This window comes from Nestor notabilis, unplaced genomic scaffold (assembly GCF_000696875.1).
Source record: "Nestor notabilis isolate BGI_N333 unplaced genomic scaffold, ASM69687v1 scaffold1859, whole genome shotgun sequence".
NCBI classification, from domain to species: Eukaryota; Metazoa; Chordata; class Aves; order Psittaciformes; family Psittacidae; genus Nestor; species Nestor notabilis.
Window position 1 is genome coordinate 25,023 of NW_009944020.1, and position 13,269 is coordinate 38,291.

At 46.5% G+C, this 13,269-nt stretch overlaps 1 protein-coding gene across 1 annotated transcript in view; it reads left to right on the top strand.

Moving 5' to 3' along the window:
- TENM4 (teneurin transmembrane protein 4) overlaps positions 1 to 13,269 on the top strand; it is a gene marked incomplete at its 5' end in the record, with an annotated part of 47,903 nt that overhangs the window by 15,757 nt on the left and 18,877 nt on the right. The window contains 3 exons of the mRNA XM_010022225.1: positions 1,869 to 2,041; positions 6,245 to 6,480; positions 12,560 to 12,856. Of these exons, the coding sequence (XP_010020527.1) occupies positions 1,869 to 2,041; positions 6,245 to 6,480; positions 12,560 to 12,856 (706 nt within the window). The remainder of the gene's footprint in view (positions 1 to 1,868; positions 2,042 to 6,244; positions 6,481 to 12,559; positions 12,857 to 13,269) is intronic.

Here is a 13,269-nt window from a genome sequence, read left to right on the forward strand (position 1 = left end):
TTCTTCCCCTGTTCCTTCCTTTCCCTTCCTTTCCCTTCCCTTCCCTTCCCTTCCCTTCCCTTCCTTTCCCTTCATTTTGTTTGTTTAGGGGGGGTTGTTATTAGATGGGGTTTTATTCCTCACCTCAGAGTAATCTTGAAGAGGAGGATCAAGAGCTCCACAACCATCTACTGCCTCCAAAGTCTGATCAACTATATCTACTCTCTCCCTAATACATTCCTCTCCCCTATCCTTAAAAGCGTTGAACAATGGGGTTTCCAGTGCTCCATCTGTTGCTTGGAACAACCATGGGCCTGGAAAATGTTCTCCAGCTTCTGAGCTGAAACTTCCTTGTTTCCATCCAAGCTGATTCCTTTTTGTCACATCCTCAGACATGATGAACAATTCATTATAATCCTCTTCAGAACAATCACTGTCAGGGTTGCATCTTCCCACTTGCTTGTTTCCCCTCTTCTAAATTAAACCTTGGGGGGGGGGGGGGGGTTGCCTCTTAAATAATGATTTCTTAGCTGTTACCCTTAATGTATCATTTACATTATGATCTTAAGGTCCTTTCCAACCCTAACTATTCTATGATTGTATGATTATATGCTTAGTTTATAATTCTGAGGAATAGAGCCTTCACTGGACACCGTGCTACATCAAAGGCTTCCCAACAGGTAACGCAGAAGAATGAGTCCTCTCTGCTCACCCACCCATTCACTTGTGATATCACCCATCCTCAAGTGATACTTTCTGTTGATATGATATTCTTATGTATCATATAAATCATTCTTAAATGATATGGACAGGACTTGGAAGAAGTCAAACACTTATCACTGATTGCTTTTGCTGGAATTTTTCTCCTGTTTTTCCCGTGAAGGTCCACCTCATCTGAAGATCCAACAGCTCTGCAGAGATAAGCCAGTAGAGCATCCTGCTGCTCCCCATTGCAGTCTACAACAGCCTCACAGCAAAGGTCCCTTGCCAACCCTCTGCTCTGAGCTCAGTCTGTGATCCAAAGGCACACTTTGGCAGTGCCACAAATGGGAGGCAGGATGGTGTGTTGGCTCAGGAGGCCTCTAGACACAAGTGTCTGCTCTTCCTTTTTACTGATAAATACCCCCCCCAGTTTGTTAACTGCTGTGTGACCTGCATGTATGCAGCTTATTTCATCTGGGTCCTGGTACATGAGTGTCCACATCACAGAAGCCATCCCAGATGGTGCTTATGTTGTTTCCCTCATTGGAAAAGCCAAAGACACAGCAGGAGTGAAAACTGAGCTGCTTTTTTACACCTTTAAACCAGCCCTTCCAGATGGTGCTAGGAACAGTATAAGGTAGACATGGGGGTCTCAGCTGCGCTCAGGGCTCTACATCATGTTCACAAAGGGCAGTTCTCTGTCTGGTGTGGACAATCTGGCAGGTCCTTGCTGCTACTTTAATATTAGCTTTTAATATAAGGGAAACAAATTCTGAACAGCTCAGGACACAACTAGAGAAAACAGTGGGTGGCCTTCATAAACTCCTGGTTCTTGCTAGACAGGATGCGCGGGCCAGTGCTTTTCCATAAGTCACAGCACAGTGGATGGGAAATAAAGTTACTCTTGTAAACAAGAAACACAGTGCAAAGTATGGGGGAAATGTTGTTAAAATACAGGCTAATGCTTATTTAGTCATTTTCTGTTCTGTGCTTGATTTTCTTCAGCTAAAAGCTGTGATTTTCTTCTCATGAAGCCAAAAATTCAAGACAGTCTGACAGTGACAATGTGTTTTTCTCAGGGAAAAATCTGGGTGAAGACTTCAAGACGTGGTCTCTGCTTTAAAGCATGATTCCTATATCTCAGTCCAATGTTGATGCTGTTGACTTCAGTCCATCCTGCCTTTCAGGTATGACAGCTTTGGCCGCCTGACCAATGTGACCTTCCCTACTGGCCAAGTGAGCAGCTTCCGCAGCGATACCGACAGTTCCGTGCACGTCCAGGTGGAAACCTCCAGCAAGGATGATGTTACAATAACAACCAATTTGTCAGCATCAGGAGCATTCTACACCCTGCTCCAAGGTGAGTTTGACCACTGTCCGTCTCCCAGCCAAGCTGGACATAATGGATTATCCATCTTGGGGTTCCCAACATAACAAGGACGTGGAGCTGCTGGAGCGAGGCCAGAGGAGGCCCCGGAGCTGCGGCGAGGACTGGAGCAGCTCTGCTCTGGAGGCAGGCTGAAAGAGCTGGGCTGGGGCAGCTGGAGAAGAGAAGGCTCCTCAAGGGGACACCTTAGAGCAGCTCCAGGGCCTAAAGGGGCTCCAGGAAACCTGGAGAGGGGCTTTGGACAAGGGATGTAGGGACAGGACAAGGGGAATGGCTTGAACCTGCCAGAGGGGAGATTGAGATGAGCTCTTGGGCAGAAGCTCTTCCCTGTGAGGGTGCTGAGGCGCTGGCACAGGGTGCCCAGAGAAGCTGTGGCTGCCCCATCCCTGGCAGTGTTCAAGGCCAGGTTGGACACAGGGGCTTGGAGCAACCTGCTCTAGTGGAAGGTGTCCCTGCCTGTGGCAGGGGGTTGGGACTGGAGGAGCTTTAAGGTCCCTTCCAACACAAACCAGTCTGGGATTATGTGATCAGGAAACAGGCATCATCTTGACAATGCCAGCACAAAAACTCACCTGTCTCACCTGCCTGCTCAGCACCCCTACATGCTGGTGCAGATGCACACTCACACCTACTTGGCCACATTCCCTCACTCTGTAGTTGCTCTGCAGTTGTTCTCTGCTTCATTCTCAGCTGGTTGCCTTTGCCGTGTAGTCCTCCATCATCATCACCATTCTTGTTATAACAAATAGGGTTGCATAAATCTAGCTGCACTTCCAGCTGACCCCTTTGCTTCATTCTCTTAATGGCTTCCAACTTAGCAGTTACTCTCATCCTGGAACAGGCTTCCAGCTGGATGCTGGGATCTCTGTGATTCTTGGTTCCCTGGCTATTCAAGTATTCACAAGGAAGCATCCAGAAAAATAACCATCTCTGTCCTCAAAAGACCTGTGTTTGAGCTAAAGGGCTGGTGTGGAGAGGCACAAAGGAGAAAGAGGTGGGCAGCCAGGGTAGGACTGGTGGGACCAGTTTGTGGCTGTTGGAAATGATCACAGTTCTGCTGGTGATGGTAAAGTGGGGAAGTGGAGGACTGATGAGGTGGAGGAAAAGTGATGAAGTGGGAAATAAAAGAGGAATTAATAGCAGGGGGAAAATGTGCTGAAATACTGGTAGGAGCAGGAGTTGTAGTGCACAAGCCACAAGTTCTGAAGGCTCCTTAGGGTCAGGGTGAGCCATCACTCCTGTTCCCTGGGGCTTGGAGAAAGGGAAGAGACTTTCAGACTGCTTTCTTCACTCCCCAGCTCTCATTCACTCTTAGCCTGTGCCTGATGGCAGTGGGTTGTCAAACATCATTTCCCCTTGTGAGGAACGGAGTGCTCCAAGTGAGACCAATGTGTTCCAGAGTCACATTTGTTCCCACATCACTGACATACCCCTCCCCTCTCTCTTTTCCTAAAAGCAAGTGCCTGCTGTGCCTGAACACTTCTTTTCCTGCCTCTGGAGAGGGCAGCATGAGAGCGTGCCAGCCCCTTCAAGCCATCCTCACTATTCCTGGAGGGAACACAATGTCTTTCTTACTCTTTACTTCTAGCCTGCAAAGCAGATCCAACCTCTACCCTGCCCCATCCATCCACTCACATTAAGACGTCTGGCAACTGCACAGGCATGAGGTTGGCTTCACCTCAAGAGCCTAATTAAGCAATAGAGCCCACTGTTGTGGGCTCTTTAGAGACATAATTGACTGTGATGTGATTTATACACCCGGAGCTGAAGGCACAGTTAGATAATGGTGCCACAGTCAATTACCTCATTGTACTGCCCTCCAGCACAGGGCCACTCTTACCATCAGCACATGTGGTATTACAAACAGCTTAACTATCTTTAGAAGTATATAATTATGGAAATGCTTGGATCTAAAGAAACTCACTTATCTTAAAATGAAGATCTGGATAGCAATGCAGCAGAGGTGGCCTGTGACCTGCTGAGGCTGACTTTCCCACAGGCATTAGAGACTGTGAATTCCCAAACTAGGGTAGCTGTTTGTTCATGGCAGTGCTGTAGAAACTGAAGCAAAGTTGCCCAGGGAAGTACTGAGCACAGCTGAAATGTAATTTGCCTTCCAAGTGCTTCTCCAGGGATGGAGCTGGAGCCATTCTAAAGGTCTGTGAGTGTCTTGCCCTCCCCGTTGTTCTTCAAGCAAGGTGCTCGCGCATTTTCCTTCTGGACTCACAGCTCTGTCCAGCTTTCCCAAATCCTTGGTGAACCTCTCAGGAATCCCGGATCACACTGTGAATGAGTGAGATCTGAGAAGGCGTTTTCAGAAGGTTATGGATTTCTGTAGGATGGATTTAGGAGCCTCTGCAGCTCACAGGCACCTCAGCACATCTGTGGGATTTTGTCCTCTGGACCAGTGACAAAGCGAGCATTTGTTCAAGGCCAAAATAGGGCCTTAGAACCAAAGCAGCATAAAATACCACATCCCGTGGCCCCTGGATTTCATGTAGCCCTTAAAAAATGGCTTCCAAAGCCAGGCAAGAGTCTTCTCTTGGGATAATGTTGGAAGTAGAGGGTTTAAATACCCCACGCTGTACCACACTGCTGGTGACAATCCACCATAACCCCTCTGTGCTGCTTATGTGACACAAAGGGAACATCACATGTCCAGTGAATTTCATGGTGACCTTCAAGCTTTCCCATTTCCTGGAAGGGATATATTAACTGTGCAGAGATTTTTCACTGATTTGATGTAAACTGCATCTGCTACCACTTTCTCACCCAACCAAGCATCTGAGAAGTGTGACAGCCCCTCCTCTCCATTTGCAGAACCAAGCATGGAGTGGGTTTGATCCTGCTGGAGTCTGTCAAAAGACTATCAATCAATCAACTTCACTACTCAGTGGTATAGCTACAATACTTGGATCTACACTATGGGTCACTGCTGTATGTTTGTAGTGGCAAAATCCAGTGCCACCACAGTTTGACACTATTACTACTGTATACAGTGAGTTGTGGTCCTGCTGAGATCAGTGTGGCAAGACTCCAGCTGGCTACAACAGGAGCAGGAGCAGACTCACTATAGGAAAAAACCAACTGGTTTCAGGTTTCCTTTCCTAAAGATACCAAACTGTGCTCTTTGCTGATCTGTTTTGTCCAGATGAGAGCTGATAATACCACTATGATCTCGTTTCCTGCTGTGCTATGGCAGAGCAAGTAGTGAACAAACCCCAAATTGCTTCAGAATGGAAAAACAATTGACATGAATTTTTAATGGGTATTTTTAGTCACAATTAGGTACTTATGGCAGCCTGGGAGACAGAAACGGTAATATTTTCCATCTTTTGAGGAGCTTCAGATAAGGCAGTCTTTGTATAATGTGCTTTTAAAGCCATTCCGCACTGAGCAAGCCTCATGCTTTCTTACCCTTCGTGGGCTCCTCTCTGCGGAAAGAAATGCCAGCTGGAGGTTCAAAGGATGGGCTTTCAGCCTGCCTCATTCCTGAAGGATGTGGAAAAGATAAAGTTCTTCTCTTCCGCTCCCGAAGTCCCAAATCCTGGCCACAAATTCTGCTGATCTTTCATGAGCTAGCGGAGGCCAGTTGTACGAAGATGTGTGCAAGCTTAGTGCCTCTGCTTTCTCTCCAAACACGAGGACTTTGGTTGCCTCCTGAAAGCTTTCCCAAGTGAAAGGGTTTGGCTGTTGTTTGGGGAACTGGCGAGCATTAACTCTCTGTGCAATTTCCTGTCACTGGTGAGACAAGGAGGTGGCCCCATTTTTTCATCTCTTGTGGTGGAATTGGGATCTTGAGGATATAAAAATGTGGAAAGTTTTCATCCGGACTGTGATTTAAAACACATATCTCACCACCCAGTGGTTTAGCCTAGAGGAAGAGGTCTGAAGCTGTGTCCTTTGCTAGGGTGTTACATGGATTTTATATTGGTGCCTTTTTTAACTTGTCTAAGATCTTGCTGTAAATTTTGAGGTGCAGAACCTCATCAGAATGAAAATGGGGTTGTCCATCACTGATGAAACCAATGTTCTGTTCACTGTGAATGGGATAGGTGAGTGACAAAGTGCATTTGATGGCAACCATCAGAAATGCTGATGAAGCCCGGGTAAGGGGGCAAATGAAAAGCTGGGGCTCTATCATTGGGTTTCAAAAGATCTCTCTTCTGTCTTCAGACCAAGTTCGAAACAGCTACTACATCGGTGCTGATGGCTCTCTCAGGCTGATGCTCGCTAATGGCATGGAGGTGGCCCTGCAAACAGAGCCACATCTGCTGGCTGGCACAGTCAACCCCACGGTGGGGAAGAGGAATGTCACCCTGCCCATCGACAACGGCCTCAATCTCGTGGAGTGGAGGCAGAGGAAGGAGCAAGCGAGAGGGCAGGTCACCGTCTTTGGACGTCGGCTGAGGGTAAGTGAGAAGCGTTTTGGATTTCACTTCCCACCTCATCAGTTCCCAGTCTCGTGACAGAAAGGGACATGGCTTGTGTTACCTGCAATAAGGATGAGGCTGCAGGACACAGAACTACCTGTTCACTGTCAGTGATACAGCCTTTATGACTTGAATATATCTTTCTGTGCTGATGTTCTCTTAGCCATCACAGGTAGGATTGCTGATTTGCCTACAAGTCCTCTGCACCACTGAGAATGTGTGACCTCCCATAACTTGATGGTTAACCACAAGTTAACCTCTGGTCCAACCACAGGTTTAACCATCGTGTCAGGCTGTTGAAGCAAGCAAGGGACGATCATAACTATAAAATACTGCACCAATTAGTAGAAGTATTTTCTAACCTTACTGCTAGCAGTAATTAACCTGAGCACCAAAAGCTTTCTAAGCATGAGGATAGACTGAGAGAGCTGGACTTGTTCAGCCTGGAAAAGAGAAGGCTTCTTAAAGGGAAAAAGGGAGTTTTAACATCCCTTCCAATCCAAACCCTTCTATGATTATGTTTCATTGGGAAGCCTCAGAATAATGTCTGGATTCCTGATGCTTGCTGATGTGTTGAACTTGAGCTGGGCTTGCAGGGCAGTGCATCACAATTGTCATTGCTCCCCGAAGTGTTACAAACAGCTCCAGCCTGATGGTCCTTTCAGCGCTTGAGACTGATGTGTTTTGAAAACCTTGTTCCACACAACGCACCACAGGGCTGGTTAAAGATCTCCCCCTGCTAACTGCTTGGCAGGGCTGGTAACTTGTCATAGAAAGTCCTGTGCACTCACCCTGCTCCTTGCTACTCTCAGTCATGGGCTGATGAGCGGTTCCTGGGAAGCTGCTCAGCACCTGGCAAATTCAGACCCCTCAGAGGAAGATGCTTAGTGCTGTGCAATGCCACCACAGCAAAAGGACTGCAGCTGTTCAGTTGCATTTCAGCTCTGCAAGCAGATATTAACCATAAAATCATAGAATGGTTAGGGTTAATGCTCCGGTTTCTGGATATATGTTTCCTTGTCCTTGCTCTTCACCTCTCCCAGTTCCCTGCTGCATGACCCCTGCCTTCTTGGTGTGATTTCTCCCACCTCTCCTCACTCACACTTGTCAAGTATTGCTCTTCGCCCTCCCCAGCCCAGCCTCTGCTTTTTTCCCCTTGTTTCAACAACCTCGTTTTTTGCTATCACGAGAAAACAGTAGTGAAAGCTGAAGCTGGTCCTTCAGTGGGAACTGCTGCATACCTGCAGATCCCTTTGGTTTGGTTTGTCTTGGGTATTTTAATTCTCTTTCATTTTAAGAACCAATGAAATGATCAGGCAGGTCTTCTGCTGAAAGGAGAGACTCTTCTGAAATTTGTCACAGCTATTGGGTGTTCAAAGCAGTTTCCATTCATTTAGCCACAGCTCAGCTGCCCATGTCAGTTTTATCTTCCCAAATTCTCACAGTAGATTCAAATGCAGAATGTGTCTTTGTTTTATATTGTACTGCACTTGGAAAAACACTTGCAAAATGAGTTTTCAGGCTGGTTACTGATGTCCCTATAAATCTGCCAGCATTTATTCACATTTTGAGCCTATCGAGACCCTTCTAGTGAAGCAGAGCATCTTACATGGTTGAAGGACTCAGTTATGCCTCTGTTCAGGGGTTCAAAACAGCTGAGGGTGTACAAGATGTTTTAAGCTGCCTGTCTGTACCTGCATGGCAGCATCTGCACCCCTAAGACATAAACCTGCAAGGTGCTAATTGCCTCCTTAGGGATTGCCTGACATTTAACATTCTCTGTGTGTCATGTTCTCCTCTTCCCTCATCCCAGTAATTGCTGCTTTCCCTGGCAAGGGAGAAGCTGAGGGAAATTAAGTTCAACATATTTTTGTTCATTTGGGGAAATGTTATCATTTTCAGCCATATGTGAGTAAATCACTGCTTTCCCTCTCCCCTCATCCCCACTGCTCGCATGAGACAGCAGCAAAGACATGATGCTCCATGGGGAAAGAACATGCTTGAAGAGGCTGCATTCTGTGAAGCCTTTGAGATGAGGAGAACAGGATCTGGTCACTATGAAATAGGGAGTTCCCCTGAAACCAGCATCCTTCGTTCTGCCATCACATGGATCCATATTTTATGAGCTGTGGCCCTTCCTCCCATGGTTGTAGGGTATTCCTGGGGACTGGTGACCTCTCGCCATGAGCTCAACCAGCACCCAGCATGATCAGACCAGTTTCACAGCTGCCTTCTTGACCCTCCCTAGAAAATAATACCTATGCTGCTTTATTGCAGGGGTAAGGCACAGGGCAAGGACTTCTGCATGGATGAAGGGAAAGACCTTTTTTCCAGTTCCACCAATCCCAGCCTGGCTCAGCACTTGGACAGGCAGCTGTAAAGCAGCACAAACATGTTAAAGCAGCCCCTTTCCCTTCTCCTATCCCACACACCCCATGGAAAGTTTTGATACTCTGATCCACCCACCCAGCAGTGAGATATCTCCTAAACTGTCCAGCTACAAATTCAACCCATCACTGGCCAACAGCAACACAGAGTCCATCTGCAGTGAGAGCGTTCAGCTCCAAGGAACAGAGCTCCTTCCTTTTAAACAAACTTGACTTTTCCAGTGAGGAAGGATATAAAATAATCTCTGACAATGGAGTAAATAGGACAGCTGAAAGAGAACTGCTGACTCAGCTCTTTTATTCCTTTAACCATAGAAACTCCTGTTGTAAGTCACTTTGTTTTTCCCAAGACCTTGGTAGCCAATTAATGGTGGCATCAAGAATTAGTGTCCCAGACACTCTCCAGGACCGACGTGACCAGAGAGGGATGTGCTGCTACCACTCCTGGTGTGTTGACTAATGAGGACAGCCCAGCATCATCTGCACAAGGTGTTGAGGCCTGGAGATGCTCACCCCAATGGTTTTAGCAGTTCACTGAGGAAATTGCTTTGTAGGCAACCATTTATCACATGGATGTTGTTGGCTCCGGGAGTTCTCATTGCAGAAGTACTGTTTGCCCTCCTCTGCTGAAGGTTGCCAGAGTGTTTTCAAGAGAAATCTTCCCTTTCTGTGCCCTTGTGCTCCCAGGGAGATCAGTGCATGTTGTTTAATTATCATTTAAGCTAAAGGAGCTCCATAGGAAGCACTGGAGAACTCAGAGATGGTGGTGTGATTATGCTCTTGCTTTTCCAGAGCAAGCTAAGGGACTGAATGAAGTACTGTGGAACATGAGCCTGGGGTTAAATTTAGTCTCTTGCACATTATAGAGGGATATCAAATACGCTGTGAACTGTGGATTTAGATTTACCCTGCCTCAATCCTGTGCTGATCACAAGCCTTGTCAAACGCTCTGAGGGGCAAAAGCATTTTGCAGGAGCTTTTCAGACCCTATTCCAGGTTAAGGACTCGGATGTAGCACCTTATTTAGCAGGTCACCATAACACATGGTTATTGGACTGAAGCCTGCAGCCCTTTCAGTTCTTCTGCAGAAAATTCCCTTCTATTCAGGACATGCCATTGAACAAGGGTGAAAAAGATTTAGGCGCTGTTCAGAGGATATCCAGCAGACCTTATAGCAGCCTTCCAGTATCTGAAGGGGGCCTACAAGGATGCTGGGGAGGGACTCTTCATTAGGGACTGTAGTGGTAGGACAAGGGATAATGGCTTTAAACTTAAACAGGGGAACTTTAGGTGAGATATAAGGAAGACGTTCTTCACAGTGAGGGTGGTGAGGCACTGGAATAGGTTGCCCAAGGAAGTTGTGAATGCTCCAACTTTGGAGGTGTTCAAGGCCAGGCTGGACAGAGCCTTGGGTGACATAGTTTAGTGTGTGGTGTCCCTGCTCATGGCAGGGGGGTTGGAACTAGATGATCTTAAGGTCCTTTCCAACCCTAATTATTCTATGATTCTATGTTGCCCATCACCTTGAGGGGTGGCTGTTGGCATTGCAGCATTTCTGGGAAGGAAGAGACATTGCGCCAAGAAAGCAGGAGAAAACAAATCATTAAAAACTCATGAAAAGGAAGATTGGTTCCAACTAGTCCTGCAGAAATCACTTGCTAGAGCATGGGGAGAGTGGAATGACTTAGGGCACCAGTAATGGGATACAGAGATTTGGACTGAACCTAAGAGCCATCCGGGGACCTGTTACTTGGTCCTTCCAGCAGACAGAATGGCACTGCTGCTGGCACACGGGTCAGGGGACCACTTTCAGCCTGGATGACAATCCCAACCCTGGAAGAGCTATTTCCAGCTCTCTCGGCAGAGACCAGGAGCAGAAGAAGCTGCAGCTGCTGGGCTGGAGCTGCACTGTGAATGGGAGGAAGACAGACATGCTATTCCTTCCTGCTTTGCTTTTTTTGCAAGCAATTGCCACTTCTGTTTCCCTATTTATGGCAGCAAGCACCTACAAGATACCAAAATGCTCTTAGTTCTATGTGTGCATCTGTACTTAGAGTCTTGATAGCTTTGTAGTTATTTTCCAGCTCACCTGTTACAGCGGGCTGGTGGCTGATTCCTTCTTCCATCACAAATATACATTCTATTTTACACATATTTAATTAGAATATTATCTATTTTCCACAACACTTCTTCCCTCGAGTCATAGCCGCCTTCTACCATTGTTACTCATTAATTGAAAATCACTGTTGCACTTGCCTCCTCTTACATCATCCTCATAATTACATCATGGCACTGATTTCCCAGCTCCTGAGGTGCCTTCTTTTGAATTCCAATGCTGTGGTGTCTCTAAGCTTCAGCACAGACATAGAATCATAGAATAGTCAGGATTGGAAAGGACTGTCTACCCACACAGCACAAAAGCACTGCAGTGGTCCTGCCTCTCCCTCTCCTGTTCCTTTAGGGCCAAGGAACCCCTTCTTTGTTCTACCTCATCCTTTCTCTTGCTGTGTAGCTCTCAGATACTCCCACGTCCCTCAGAAATATAGTGGGAATTCAATCATACACCCTAAAGCCATGGCTAAGATCAAAGCCAAACCAGGGCTGAGAACAGTGCTCAGGTAAGGAGTGTTGGCTTTACCCAGAGGGGCAGTAAGGCAGTGTTTTTAACTTGGTCTGAAGACCTTGCAGCAAGCAGCAAACTCTGGTTTATTGACTGCAGCTAAAAGGCTGCAAAGGGAGTTTGAAACTCATCCAGGAAGAATCTACACCTTTCTAGAAAAGACAGGTTCAGTAGCTGAAAGAGGTTTAAAAGTGGTGGGATGGCAAAAGAGCTGCCTTCACTGGCAAGCTCATACTGGGAATGTGGGGTTTTCATCCTTGCTGCTGTGGTGATGTTTCTTTGTGAGTCTCCTTGCACACAAGTTTTGTGTTATCAGATTCTTTTTCTTTTGCTGTGTGCTACAGTCCCTGAATCAGAATGTATTCCTGCTCCTAGCTTTGAAGTGGATACCTTTGATCTTTGGAAATGCAGAGGCAGTGGAGGTAACAGGAGTGTAATTATCCAACACCAAATAACCCCAGGACAATGAAGCTGAAACTCCAGCTCTCACACAAAAGTTCCTGCTCTGTGTAATATCCACAGTGGTCAAGGCCTCCATACTTCATCTCAGGGGAAAGACTCAACTTCCACTGCCTGCAGTATATTCTCTGTGTATATGAACTCAGAGAAAAACTCTGATTTCCACTATGTTGACAACATCCATCTTCTTTCTACAAGTATTATTTCTGATGTGCATGACAGCAAGACTATATAACCTAGGTTTGATAAGCAGAGTACCTCACAAATATTCCTTGCAACAAGTTGTCACTGTATCTTCTGTAGGTCTATAATCACATCTGCTGTAGCAGTTCTAAGCCTAGGTTTGGGATATGAGCAATATTCCCTCACCATGGGTGATGTTTTGGAAGTACTGTTTTTCTGCCTCTCTCCTCACTGAAGTCAACAGAAGCAGTGTAGGATAAGTCTTCCTTTGAAAATTGCCTCTTATCCAGGGGCAGTGAACAGATGGATGCTCACCAGTGTGGTCTAAAGAGGTGTTTGGTGAAGAAAAGGGTGGTCTTTGTAACTTAAACTCTTTCCAGCTTCCTAATTCTCCATCTCTTTCCTGTAGGTTCACAACAGAAACCTGCTGTCCCTCGACTTTGACCGTGTGACAAGGACAGAGAAGATCTATGATGACCACCGCAAGTTCACGCTCCGCATCCTCTACGACCAGGCGGGGAGGCCCAGCCTCTGGTCACCCAGCAGCAGACTGAATGGGGTCAATGTCACCTATTCCCCAGGAGGACACATTGCAGGGATTCAGAGGGGCACAATGTCAGAAAGGATGGAGTATGATCAGTCTGGCAGGATTACATCCAGGATCTTTGCTGATGGCAAATCATGGAGCTACACTTACTTGGAGAAGGTAAGAATCCTCTTATCTCTCAGAGATGGTGTGTTTGGTGCAAATGGGCTTTACTCCTTTGACTTTAGTAGAGCTCTGCTCCTTCACATTAGCTGATTTATGGTTCTTATGGTCCAGTATTCCTCTTCTGCCTACACTAAGGTGCACATAGTAACTTTGATGCCAGACCACGAAAGAGCAGTTGAAATTAGCCTGTGAAGTTTCTTCCTAGTCACACTGAGAGCTTGTCTTAATGCTGTGAAGCTTTGGCATTCGATTTTTTAAGCACGACATTCCTTTGTTGAGCTAACTGCAATATAAAATATCTCCAGCTGAAGTCAGAGGAGTGAACAGTAGGAATTTCCAAGAGGATTTTCCACGTCAAAACAACCTGTACAATCTGACATCCTGCCTTCTTTGAGGGGCCCATTCCT